We start from the raw sequence: 12488 nt of genomic DNA, 5'->3' as shown, positions 1-12488 counted from the left end.
TTATACATGTACATTTTGATATTAATTCTTTTTTAACCCATAAAGGTTCCATTCGATACATGATAAAACTGCAATTTTAAATATACCCTACATGTTTCGTACCCCTATCTTTTTTTTTTAATTGTTACATTGGAAAAAATGAATATTTGGGAAAGGGAAGCAAACACATGATTACTTGAAATACATAAGATTTTATTTCGATAATTTGTGATTACATACTTTGTATATGTTTCACAATATAACTGATAAGTACATCATACATACAAAGAAGCGTGTGAAAATATGCGAATAATGATTAGTTAACATTATCATTAATATTATTGTGTATTAATCATGGAAGAATATTTGAAAGATGTATTCTTTTTTACATGTTCTTCTTTGTAGAGAATTTCGATATAGTTATGATAGTTGATGATGAACTTTAGATTTGTCCTCATAAGTGGAAAGAATTGATAAAATTTAACAAATATTTAACACTGTGAAAAAAAAATTTACTCGCTTCGTCCTTCACTTTCTTCCCTATTTCTTTTTTCTTCTTTAGTCTTATCAATTATGTATTCTTGCCATTTTCTGTGATTCAGAGTTTCAAAGTCATCAACCTTAGCTATTAGTCTTAAATACTGAGATAGTTTCAATAGCTCCTTGTCTTTTCTTCTGGTGATGTGTGCATGCCTGAATGGTTTTATTTTTAGTCCTGACTGTGGATTCATGATGAAATTTCTCCTAATGTCGTCGAACATTATTGTGTTTTTAGCAGAGAATTGTTTATATTTTCCCCATATAATGGCAAGAGGTTTTGCTGTGATTGTACCATACTTTGATGTATGAACATTGATCATAGCATTTGAATCAAGATGACATGCTATTTTGTAATAAGGGTTGTTAGAGACCCCAAGCACTTTCATCTTTTCATTGATCCATTTCATACTGGTTGCAGACCAAATTACAATGTCATAATAGGGATAAGCCAATGTCAGAAACTGGTGGAGGAAAGGCCGCATTAATTCTGCACCAGTTTCTGCTGTTGACTTGTGGTCAAAAATTGTATAGTCTATGTCAAGTACCAATAGTTTCTTTCCTTCTCTGAATGGATTCAATTCTACGAATTTGTAGTAATTGATTCTACATTGGATTTGAAACATACATATTTTTACATTCTCAATTTCTATTTCTTCCTCTTCCACCTTGAAATCATTGATCACATCAGGCATATCCTTCGGTGCGTGACAAGCTTCTGCAATGTCCTCCTCGCGAGAACCCATCAACATAAGCTTAAAGCCAGGCTTCATGCCCAAGTTCCTTAAGATCTCCTCATCTTGTGATGCTTTGTCTGGTGAAAAGAAAGATACTATAGACACTTCAGGGACTTTAACTGATTCTGTTAAGAGATGCTAAGTCTAACAAGTCTCTTAAAGAAACAGATTTAAGAAAAAAAAAACGTTGCTCAAACGTAATTCTAGTATGAATCAGCAACAAGACAAGTGTCCAAGTTATGCTAGAAAAGAAAATAAGAAGTGAAAAGACGGTGAAAACAGTTCAAAACATAACCTTTGGTTTTCAGGTTCAGTAATTTCTGACGTTCCGGAAGTATGCCAGTTTCCTTGTGTATTCGTTCTTTCAGACCTCGCACGGTATCGCCAAGATTTACATCTGGGATTTCGATCTTTTGTCTACCCCATACTAGGGTAATCTTCCCTACATTCTCCATTTTTGTTTCAAAAATACAATGATGCGACACCACACGATAGATAATGCAAAATACACGAGCGTGTACAATCACATTGTATAGTGAACGTACACTATAATACCGTCAATAATCGTAATACACAATACACCTTTGTGTCTATATTGTAACGTGAAGTTACTTCTTCATTCGGGTGGCGTTTATCTGAATAGTTCTCCATACAGTGTTACCATCGTAGTCTTCTCTAGGAAAAACGGGATCATTTTCCCTGAGGAAGTCTACCATTCTCGGTACTGTACAAAAGGTTGTCAGCATGTTGTTGATAATATACCGACATAGCTTATCTTCTTGATCAAAGTATCGTTAGATGGCGATAGGAGGATAATTTTTCTGGCGATGTTATTTTAAAAAGAGCGTTTCAATCGGAGTCTGCCAATTAGGAATAGGAATTCAAAAATGCTATATATTTTCATCTCCATGAATCAGAAATTTTTCTATCAGTACCTTTCCATAAGTTAACTTAATCCTATATCCCAAAGATCAGACCCAAAATAAAATATAATCATCTAAATTTACTAATCGAACATTACATTTTTTTCTATTCCTTTTTATCGCAAATACATATCGCTACTGTTTATTCCTGGCAAACACGAAATCTCTCGTAATTCCCGTAACTCATCCCCCACAGCAAGACGAGTCAGTACATCTGCTTTCTAAACAGAGTCCGTTCTTGCCAGAGAGAACACTTAAGGTTCTCTTCCTCGAGTCCATGTCCTAAATTGCCTAGCAAACAGGGGACACAGTCTCTGTTTACGCGTAGACACATTAGCCTTTCCGTAATTCAAACATTACGATTGCTGATCCAGCTCCATGTGTTCGGTAATTGCATCACGGTGTCGGTGTTGCGATGGATGGTGTTGCAATTAGCAGGCTATTGTACGAGATGCAAAGTAGTGTAACAAATATAAAATCTATCGTGTACGCGAGAAATCAGGGATAAGTTGGTCGTGGAGGGTCGAAGGGGTGGTTGGCAGAGGTTCGGTCAGCTTTGAAAGAACCTTCCACCCTCTGCCACGGATTTTTCTCTCGATCCAGGAACGGCAGGGAGGAGGGGTCAGCGTCGCTTCCTTTCGGCTTTTTTTAACGCGATCCAATTCCGTTCTTTTAATTGGAAGCAGATATAAGTCGGCGTCCATGTGGGTCAGAACGGAGGGGTTAAATAAAGGAGAGAATAGGGGCTCGCGATAAGTTCACCGACAGAAAGGGACGAGGGCTGTTGCTGTTTGTTGGAATGCTGCGAGGCATTTCGCCGTAGAATTCTATAGGAGCCTCTCAAAGTAGCATCGAGCGTGCCGGTTGCATTCACTATCCCCTACTTTTCTCGCGTTTTCCTTTCCTTCCAATCGATCACCCCTCTTTTACTTTTCATCCAATTTTCCCTCCTTTCTTCACTTTTCTTTCCTCGTTACGTGTAAACACCGGTTTATACGATGCAACTGTGCAACGATTATGTACAGAATAGCATTATTTATTTGCTGCTGAGCGAAGCTAATTAATAGATATTTTGATGCCGGGTGTTATCGAGTGGAAGGTAATTAATAATTTATTCAATCAATGACTCGATCAAAATAATAAATATAGCAGAAGCAATTATCCATGATACAGTTATTGATAAGTTGATATTTTTCCTTGCAAATTTTTCATCTTTCAGTTATTTTGAATTTTATTAGAATTCTAAAAATTTTCGAAATCTTCAAATCATCAATTACTGTTATAGCTCGAAGCACAGACATCGTGTCTGTAGCGTTCAAATGGCCCATAGTCAAAGGGTTAAGCAGAATGATTTAATGCTAATTAGCGTGTCTAATCCATGAATGATTCTCTGTGAACGTAGATAGGTTTAATAGTTGATAACTATTAAATTATACCATCAGGTGGCATCACAGAGCAAGGATTATCGCAGTGAATATACTATCAATTTAATAATAATAACGCGTATCATTGTTTATTTCAAATGAACACGAACGTACTTGCATTGCAAAGCAGATCATTTTTCTACGTGAAATTACTGTATTAAAACGACATTTCAATTTATGTCTTCGAAGCTAAATATTTTGAAACATAAAGAAAGGTTTTCATTAAATTATAATATGATGTATTAACAAATTATTGTGCAAGGGAGTTCAATAAAACTAACGAAAGAAAATGAGTAACAGGAAACAGGTATGTCGTTTCGTTCCATGAAGGGCTTGGTGCCAATTGAATTTCCGCTCGCACATATGTTTGCCGAGTCGTGCAAGCGAGAAAGCAGAGAATTTTTGCGGTCTAAACGTAGACGAGACTCGTATCTTCGTCTTTTCGCGAATTAATTACATCGGCTAGGCCGAATTCGACGGATTTGCCTGATCAAACAGTCCGTTCTCAAACATTGACCGAGCTTTCCGTCACCGGTGCCGCGCAAAAATATTTCTCGTTCGTTGGAATATTCATGGCGAACCAACTGATCCGTTAATTAGCCGGCTGCGAGAAAAGTGAACTTTCATTAAATACGTTCGATCTATCGTTCATCGTTAACGACCTTCTTCTACATCGATTCACAACGATCGAGTGCTTCGTATTTTCTCTTACACAAGTATTTTACAAACAATATCATGAAATTACAAATTTTTAACTCGACGTGTATCGTAGAAATTCCACAATTTAATTTAATTTCTCAATTTTTTCTGATGGAAAAAAACCTTTTGAAAATCTTGAGCACTCCCACATCCGGGAGCCAAATTTTGAATTGTTGTTCAGTTAATTTGTTTTCTGATTTTCGTTTCTGATCTTCCTCTATTCTTCCATTGAACGTCGTTTTAAAAGAATATTGAAAATAATATTTTTCTATCGTTTTAATTATTCGACCATTTACAGTTGACCGCAAGTGTTTATATGCAACTAATGATTAGTTCCATTTTCTAAAAAGAAAATGATTGGAATTGATAACAAATTGATACGCATCGAAGGTAGAAATCTTCGATCACGTTCACCTGCAGGAAATCCCATGATTGATGCCGGATGGCGCAATGTTGCCTGCGTATAATGCATAGTCGCGCATAGTGTATTCACGCTGGCCACCGATAACTGCAGCGTGAATGCGTACTGCAATAACGCTGATGCAACTCGATATGTAAACGCGGGACATCAACGTATGCAGGAAAATTAAAGCCATTTCTAACCGCATAGGAGAAATGATATTCAATTCCTCCGTTGAAAGTCCTTCATTTTTCTTAAATTCTCATAACATCAATCTATGTATCGATTCGAAAGAAGTTATGAAATTTAATAAATGTTTGGAAAAGCTTCAAACCCCGGACAGAATGTCACGCGTTATAACATCGTTGACTTTTTTAATTAACAACTTCGATGCTTTTTTTATGCCCCACAATTATTCCATTGGAATTTCGTCACTGATACAGGAAACAAAGGGACGCTTTATTCGCGTCTGCGTAAAGCTGATACACGGGCAAATCTCTGCTGGAAACCGATAAAATGATAATTAAAAAACTTCGTCGGATAATGTGTTCCCAAATCGGTGTTAAATATTGCATAATTGTGCTGTTATCGGATTGCTGATAATTAATATAAAAGCGGATTAGTGTGGGTGGTTGAAGCGTAGGAAACCAGAGAAAGTTTATCGAGGGCGTAACTGATATATATAATTAAACAATCTATTCAAAACAAAAAAGGAAAGTAACAGAATGAATACACATTCTATGCGACTGAAATTAATTTAAATTCCTGAAAAGAGGTTACGATACGAGGGACGGCTAACACTCTCGATTTTCCTGCCGGGAAACCGGAAGTTACAGCTGTTAGAGTTCGCGAAAGCAGGTCGAATTTCGAGGGTAAAATAGACGCACACATTGTGGAAAATCATAGGGGTTACACAGGTGCGGATGATAAGCGCGCGCGACGACGCGACGCGACGCGCTCTACCTCTCGGCGCCGCGTCACGCCGCGTCGCCACTGCTGCAGCGTAACGTAGAAAGTCAGTCCGACGGCGACGCCGCACCAGACGTACGCGTGAGGACGCGCCTTTTCGTATCACCGCAATCAAACGTCCCTCGCGATCGAATTCGTGCATCCCGACCAAGAAAATTTCTAACATAAACTCGTGCGAATAATTGTTGAAGAATATAAAAGAGAAAAAAGAAATAGAATATTTCACATCTTGAGGAAAACACGAAAGACGCTCTTTTTTTTTTGAATCCTGGATCTCGCAATCGTTCGTGATCCAACGGGACAAACTTGAGATCTTCTTCTGCGGGAAGAGAGAAGAAGATTGAGGAGATATTGAAAGAGAAATAAATTCAAAGTCGGTGCACCATAAAGTGCCTTTTTTCCTTCTGTTTATTTCGTTTCGGAGGGGCTTCGTTGGTCCCGCCCCTCTGGGCGGCTCCTGGCTCCCGGAAGTATCCTCGACACGAACTGACGGACTTCTTCTCGCAGTACCAGCTCGGTACCGGTCGGCACAATGTTTTCCTCCTCGAGGCTTTTCCCGCCGATTTTCTTCGCCGCGCTCTTCGTCTGCATCGGTGAGTGATTTGTTAAATGTTTCTCGAGAACGAAGATCGAAGGCGCGGGTCTCAAGTGTGTTTAATTCATTGGTGTTTGTAAAGTTTCAATTCGAAGGATTTTCGATTAAGCATTTAATTTCTTTTCTCTTGGACACTGGTGTTACTATGGCGCCTTTGATTTTTGTTCGTTAAGTTTTTCGTTAATCGGTGAAGTAATGGAGTTTCGATCTTGGAATAATCTTGTGTGTTCTGTAATTTCTATGTTCATTTCCACAAAATTACAGTTTTAATAATAAAACACAGTGTGAGTTTTTACTCCAATTAAAATGTTGAAGGTACATTAAATTTAAAAAAAAAAAGATTGAAATTTATAAAAGTTCCTTTGATTTAAAAGGGACGTTCTTCAAGTACCATCCTGTTATATAACCATAACTGTTAACGTGATATTTCAATGTTTATCGCGATGTGAATGGGACATTGTTCGACGTGCTGTTTAAAACAATGAAGGATCGTTTGCCAGAACGTGACGGCCAATATTTTGATAGTCGTTAGTAAATATTGAACGGAAATCGAACCGGTTAAATATTCACCATTCCTTTTGGCATCCTGTGTTTGATAACTCTGCAAATTCTATCGGTGACCATTAATTATTTCCAACGTCGTCGTTAAATAAGATATTCTTGTTACCCGAAGAATTCCATGAAATTCATGAACACCTTTTGGTATCAGTGTCACGATAGTTATCATCTGCTAATTACCATTATTATCAATATTTCGAAAGCTACTTATTACATATTGATTGACAATGCGCATCGAGTACGTAACACTTTCAACCGTGATATTCGATTAAATCGTCCATAATCCATTACGGTCCATTAACCGTTTCGATCAGCCTATCATTATTGTTAAATACTGTGCATTAATTGATTCCCTGTCGGCTGGGTAATTTGATTTTCAGCCGAGGATCATCGTCAGTTAAATTTCCTTCTTAATCGCTCGCTGTTTTACGAAATGAACAACGTTGACACTGATCACGTTGTATAATAAAAATAATTTTCACCGCTGTTGGTGAATGTATCGAAAATTTTCTTCAGGAAACGTTATTGGAAACGTTTCGATCGAAAGGGATTCCCTTAGTCTGTAATCGACAAGGGCGATAATCTCTGGAAACGTCGACCACGACGATCCGCGAAACGCTTCAGCGAATCGTCGAGTTCGCTCCCTAATGAATAGCATTATTTCCAAGCTGAAGTTTACGGCCTAATCGAATTAGTCGCGTAGCGAGCGGATAGGGGCGGGTCTAACTAAATTTTCGGCTGTCCCACATTGCGAAATCGGGAGGGTTGGAACGCGAGAGGGAGAGACAGGGGGACGCGAACTAACCAGGCTACGGCTCTGAAACTAGGAATTTCTCGATCGCGAACAGCCGAAAAATTGGCACAAATATTTTATAACATATTAAATTAATTTGTAAATTTGCAAATCAAGTTTTAAGAACTACGTACAATATTATTTGGAATATCTACAAATGGGTGGAAGAGGGATTGTATCAGTGTTTAATGGTACTGATTTCTATGGAAGAGTCTCTCGGGCCAAAACGATGATGGTAATAAAGTGATAAAGGTTCGCGACGATGTAGCCAGCATATTTATGACGTCATATCGCTTTATTACCTCTCCGAATAGAGAAATTCCTGGCCTGAAGTGTTGGCCTGTGGATCATAGTTCGCTGAAGTAGGGGTGCAGCGACTTCATATTCATCCCCTTATTAGATGCAGACCGAGGACGCGGGGTGCGGGAGAAAGACAGATGGGGAAAAAAATAACACACGCGATGCCTTTCAAGAGTCTCCATTACCTGATTGCCTGGCTGCGTAGAAAGAGAAACGTCAGCGTTAAAGCGTCGCATTGTACGGGGTCAGTTCAGAAAGATCGCGAACAAGTAGACACCACTTTCGCCCTGATATTCTGTTTAAGAGAAAAGTACGACTATTCCATGCTGAGAAAGCTAAAATCCGAAGACTAGAAATGCTCTAAGACGTCATAGTTGAGGAAATCACGATTGATCGATAAATTTTGATTCTATTCGGCTTTCCAAGTTTTCTTATAAAAATTGATTTGACATTTTTAGTTCCAAGCTGAACTATTCCTTCCTTTGAACACATAGTTCACGGTATATTTTTATAATCCTATTATGGATACGTGGCAAAGGTCTTATGAATTTATATTAACACTTTGATGGTCGTGAAAGGGATTACTGAAAGAATTATGATTGGAAGTTCACAGGATTACCGTTTCTTAAATTCTAAGTGGAATAATCAAATAACAGAAAAATTGGATACTATTCCTTTACAAAAATTCTATATTATAATTTTAATATCAAACGGTATTCTTCTAAATGAAATAAGCTAGCGTCAAAGAACAAAAACCACGTCTTTGTGGCGGATGCCCATAATATCCTCCGAGTTATGCAACAAAATTATACAACTTTCAACCTAAATCAACTGTAAGAGTCTCGTTTGGTTCGAATAGTTTACGAGGGGGGATTACACGGGCTCAAAGGGGTTACAATATAGACCGAGGAGGATATAATATTTTTAAGGCCGTGTCGCGACGTCAATACGAAGATATGCATACAGTCGAGCAGGCCGTTCGATACATCCCTTTCCTGGCGAGCTTTCGACGTGGTTAATTTCGATGAAAGGTCGAGCCGGGGTGGCAGCGTACTTCTGAAAAAAAAAAAAAAAAAATCCACGAGAATCGTTCTCGAGATAGCCGTGAAAGATCGTCGATCTTCGTTGACCCAGATCTTCTCGTTGAAAGTGTTAAAGTCTATCCTTCTGTTATTCGTTCGTTCTGCCTAGAAAGGTGTTGTTTTCTAAGCTGCAGATTGTTTTTTGTTTGGAACAGTGCAGCATTTATTTATGACAGAGATTTTTCGGGACACTGGTAGATTTTTAGAAGTAAAATTTAGGGAAATAGGAACTCTTTTTCACCCCTTTCTAATTAAAAATTAGTGTTGAAGAAACTTGTTTCTTAAAGATAACATCAATTTATAAATTTTAATAAATGTAATAAAATTTTTTAAGTTACCAGAGCTTTTGTGGTTAAGGAAGAATTCGAGTCGGTAGGAAAAATAGAATAGTTGAAAATACTGACCAACGGTGATAAACTTCCGGTGAGTTTGCTGCGCAAAGGAAGCAGCTCGACCACGATGAAACTATCCCGGAATTCCAGACTTAAGTAACGGGTACCTTTCCACGAATTATTTGAGCATTTTGCAGCCGGTGAAATTGTCTGGAAAATCTGAATTTGAATTTAGATACCTCGCGGAAGGTGCAAGGTGTAAATTACGTGAGAGAGAATTGAATCGCACGAGATATAATTTCTTAATATCAAAGTAAAATTTTTTGTTAGATTCGCGTTAACCGAAATCGTTTCATTGAAGCAACGAGCAATTTTCGTGTTGGTGGTGTCATAAAAATATAATGGGAGGAGTGGGTGCGGGATCGTGGGCTTTCTCGAGCATTCTCGAGCCTGGTGTTTCAAGAAAAAGGAACTTAAAGACGTGCGGTCCAGCGTCCGCAGTCTTCATTTTTAATAGCGTGTGTTCAGTTTAATGAGAACACGTGTGTGCGTTCGTCGACTGTGAACTCTTCGTGAAAAGATAGTCCAGAGTGGACTTGAGAAAATCGTCAGCCCGAGTGACTTCTTCTTTTAGTCATTTTATTTTCAATTTTTCCCATTTTTATCAAATATCTATATTATCAAATTCCATATTGAGCGAATTTAATACTTATCACTGACTGAATCTCTTATTTTAAGTGCACGTCTGACAAACCATTGACTTATACTACTTAAAATGTCTATTGAGTGTATTCCAGTGTGCTTGGACTGTTTAGATCTTGAATGAACTAAATGTTTGTTTAAATAATTCTATAATTTAATGTTTATTCATCTATTTTGCTTAGGTATTTGTATTTCAAAAAAATTAGAGACTTCTGATTATTCATTGATGTGTTCTATTTCCCTGGAAATCCTGTTCCAAGTTTCTTAGCGAAGCAAATTAATTTTTGCTCTTAACAATCCTTAAAGTTCAACCAATTAAAATTCGAACATCGTGTAATTTCCACCCGCAAATTGCTCTCGATGCTGTTAACGACGAGGGAAATCGTAATTGATGGAAATAACGAAACAAGAGGTGGAAATCTTTTTTCAATTTTCATTGTTCAGGTTGATCCGTTCATTTCATATTTCTTCGAATCACTGCTGAATTATTTTGAAGTATTTAACAATCGATGAAAGGGCATTGAATACGTAAAATTATTGTTTAAAAATTTGAGGAGTGAGGGTGAAGTTTATAATACTTTGGAAGATCGAAGTTCGAAGATCGTTCGGAGACGAATACGCTCGTAAAATTCTTGAGGGATGAAAACAAATTTGTCATCGAACGTAACGTCGGCCATCGTGAGTCGTGAATCAGACTAGGATGAATCGCTTTGATAGCTTTTCGATTTTACGTGTTTTCCTCTGTTCGGTTCGAGTGAATGACGCGTGGAATCAGAGATCTTTGATCGCCTAATTTGAACAGATCTGTATTCAGAATGCTGCTATCGGATTTACGATGGATTACCTCACACTGAAGTGTAATAAAGCGATCATAACCCACGTCGTTTGTAGGCTTTGCTACAATAAAGCTCTGATTACTCAAAGGGGGGCTGAATCCTGAGTGAATAACTGCTATTTAGACGTAATATCCTTGTGGAAACGTCTGAGTATAATTTGCTATTATTCATCGTTGAACATCAATTTTCATCAATTGTTCAACAATAGTTTCTTCAAAAATAATTTTTTGATAAATCTAAAAAAGGATTTATTAAAAAATTTTTACTTTGTATTTATTCTATTTTAGTAAGAAATTTTCTCGAAAATTTTATTCTATAAACGGAGCTAATAACGGAGATTCTGAAACATTAAGTTGACGAATGAGTTTGCTAATAGAACGTGAAGTAGATCTTGAAAGATACACCAGTCTTTTCTCTTCATTATATCAATCTTTTCCTACGTCGTTCATCTTATCCCGTATCTCGAGAGGATTAGAATCTTCTAATCGTTTAATCCAGCGAATCTCACGGCTGTCCAAGAATCTCAGTTTACGATGGATTACTTCAAAGTACCTGAACTTGTAATAAAACCGGACGTTATTAATGCCCGCCTGTTGCAATCCCCCTGTGATAGTAAAACATTTATTACCATGACAGGATTGTGAACACAGTATAATACTGTTCGTTGAGAACGGTATTCTGATTTAAATGCTCGATATAATTTAACTTGAAGCGTTAATAGTCGTGCAGCAAGGTTGAATTAAGACCTTAATGCTTAATTTACAGGTAGAGATATTAAACTTACAAATTTCAATTTAGAGATAATTGGGTATAACTAAATTAGAAATTGTCAAATTATGAAGAAGAAAATTTAAGATTTGGAAATTTCAATTTCCATAAATTGAAAATTTTCTAGGAAAGCATTCAAATCTACGCAAAGAAATCCAAAAAGCATTCACATCGGGGTAGTAAATCAGACTTAGAAGCAAGGATTTGAAAATCCAGAAAAATTAGACGGATTAGGCGAGACACTATGAGATGCAGTGTAAATCCTGACGAATCGAAGCCGAAGCGAAACGTATCGATGTGATTTTCAAGACGCGTCCCAGGTACGGCCTAAACGACAAATTCTACGTGGTTACGAAAAAGTGGGTCGTTTTTGAAAGATCGAACTTTTCGTCCGTTCTTCCTAGACTTTTCCTTGTAAAGCTTTTAAGCCTGCCACGAGCTGTCGATACATTTTCGCTTGCTGCATCGTTGACTCCTGCTGAAAGAACCTGATCGTGACAGAAAATGTAGGGAAAGGATATTTTTTTTTAACTCAAATAGTTTGGGGAACTTTGTTATATTTTATTAAAAAATAAGTGGCTCGTAGTGAAAGAATTTTCAAAATCAAAATCTTATTTAAGAAAGAAAATCAAAATCTTATTTAACGAAAATTTCGACGACTCAAACGCGACAGTAAACGCGTTAAACACCGGAACAAGAAGACGAATGCACCGGAAAGGATTCAACAGTAGTAAACGTCGATGGTCGTCTCTTCCTGCGGAGCAAGTTCCACTTTAAATGACAGTAATTTTGTCCCGTGTTTCAAAGCATCCTCTCCTTTGTGGCTTGTTCGCATGCACAATTGACTCGATGGG

The 12488-nt window shown here is 37.5% G+C and overlaps 2 protein-coding genes across 2 annotated transcripts in view; one reads left to right on the top strand and one right to left on the bottom strand.

The window, feature by feature from the left end:
• Window positions 1-242: 242 nt before the first annotated feature.
• Ublcp1 (Ubiquitin-like domain-containing C-terminal domain phosphatase 1) lies at window positions 243-1910 on the bottom strand. Its single transcript, XM_034322952.2, has 2 exons — window positions 1549-1910; window positions 243-1330 (listed from the first exon to the last, which is right to left on the bottom strand). The coding sequence occupies exons 1-2, from the start codon at window positions 1706-1708 to the stop codon at window positions 492-494; spliced, it is 999 nt and encodes a 332-aa protein (XP_034178843.1). The 5' UTR covers window positions 1709-1910; the 3' UTR covers window positions 243-491.
• Window positions 1911-5706: 3796 nt separating this feature from the next.
• Window positions 5707-12488, top strand: part of LOC117603626 (U-scoloptoxin(05)-Sm1a) — a 53599-nt gene continuing 46817 nt past the window's right edge. The window contains exon 1 of the mRNA XM_034322953.2: window positions 5707-6261. Within this exon, the coding sequence (XP_034178844.1) occupies window positions 6201-6261 (61 nt within the window). The 5' untranslated portion in view covers window positions 5707-6200. The remainder of the gene's footprint in view (window positions 6262-12488) is intronic.

Source organism: Osmia lignaria, chromosome 11 (assembly GCF_051020975.1).
Source record: "Osmia lignaria lignaria isolate PbOS001 chromosome 11, iyOsmLign1, whole genome shotgun sequence".
Lineage (NCBI taxonomy): Eukaryota > Metazoa > Arthropoda > Insecta > Hymenoptera > Megachilidae > Osmia > Osmia lignaria.
Note: the sequence above shows the minus strand (reverse complement) of the source record. Positions and strands in the feature narration are given on the sequence as shown.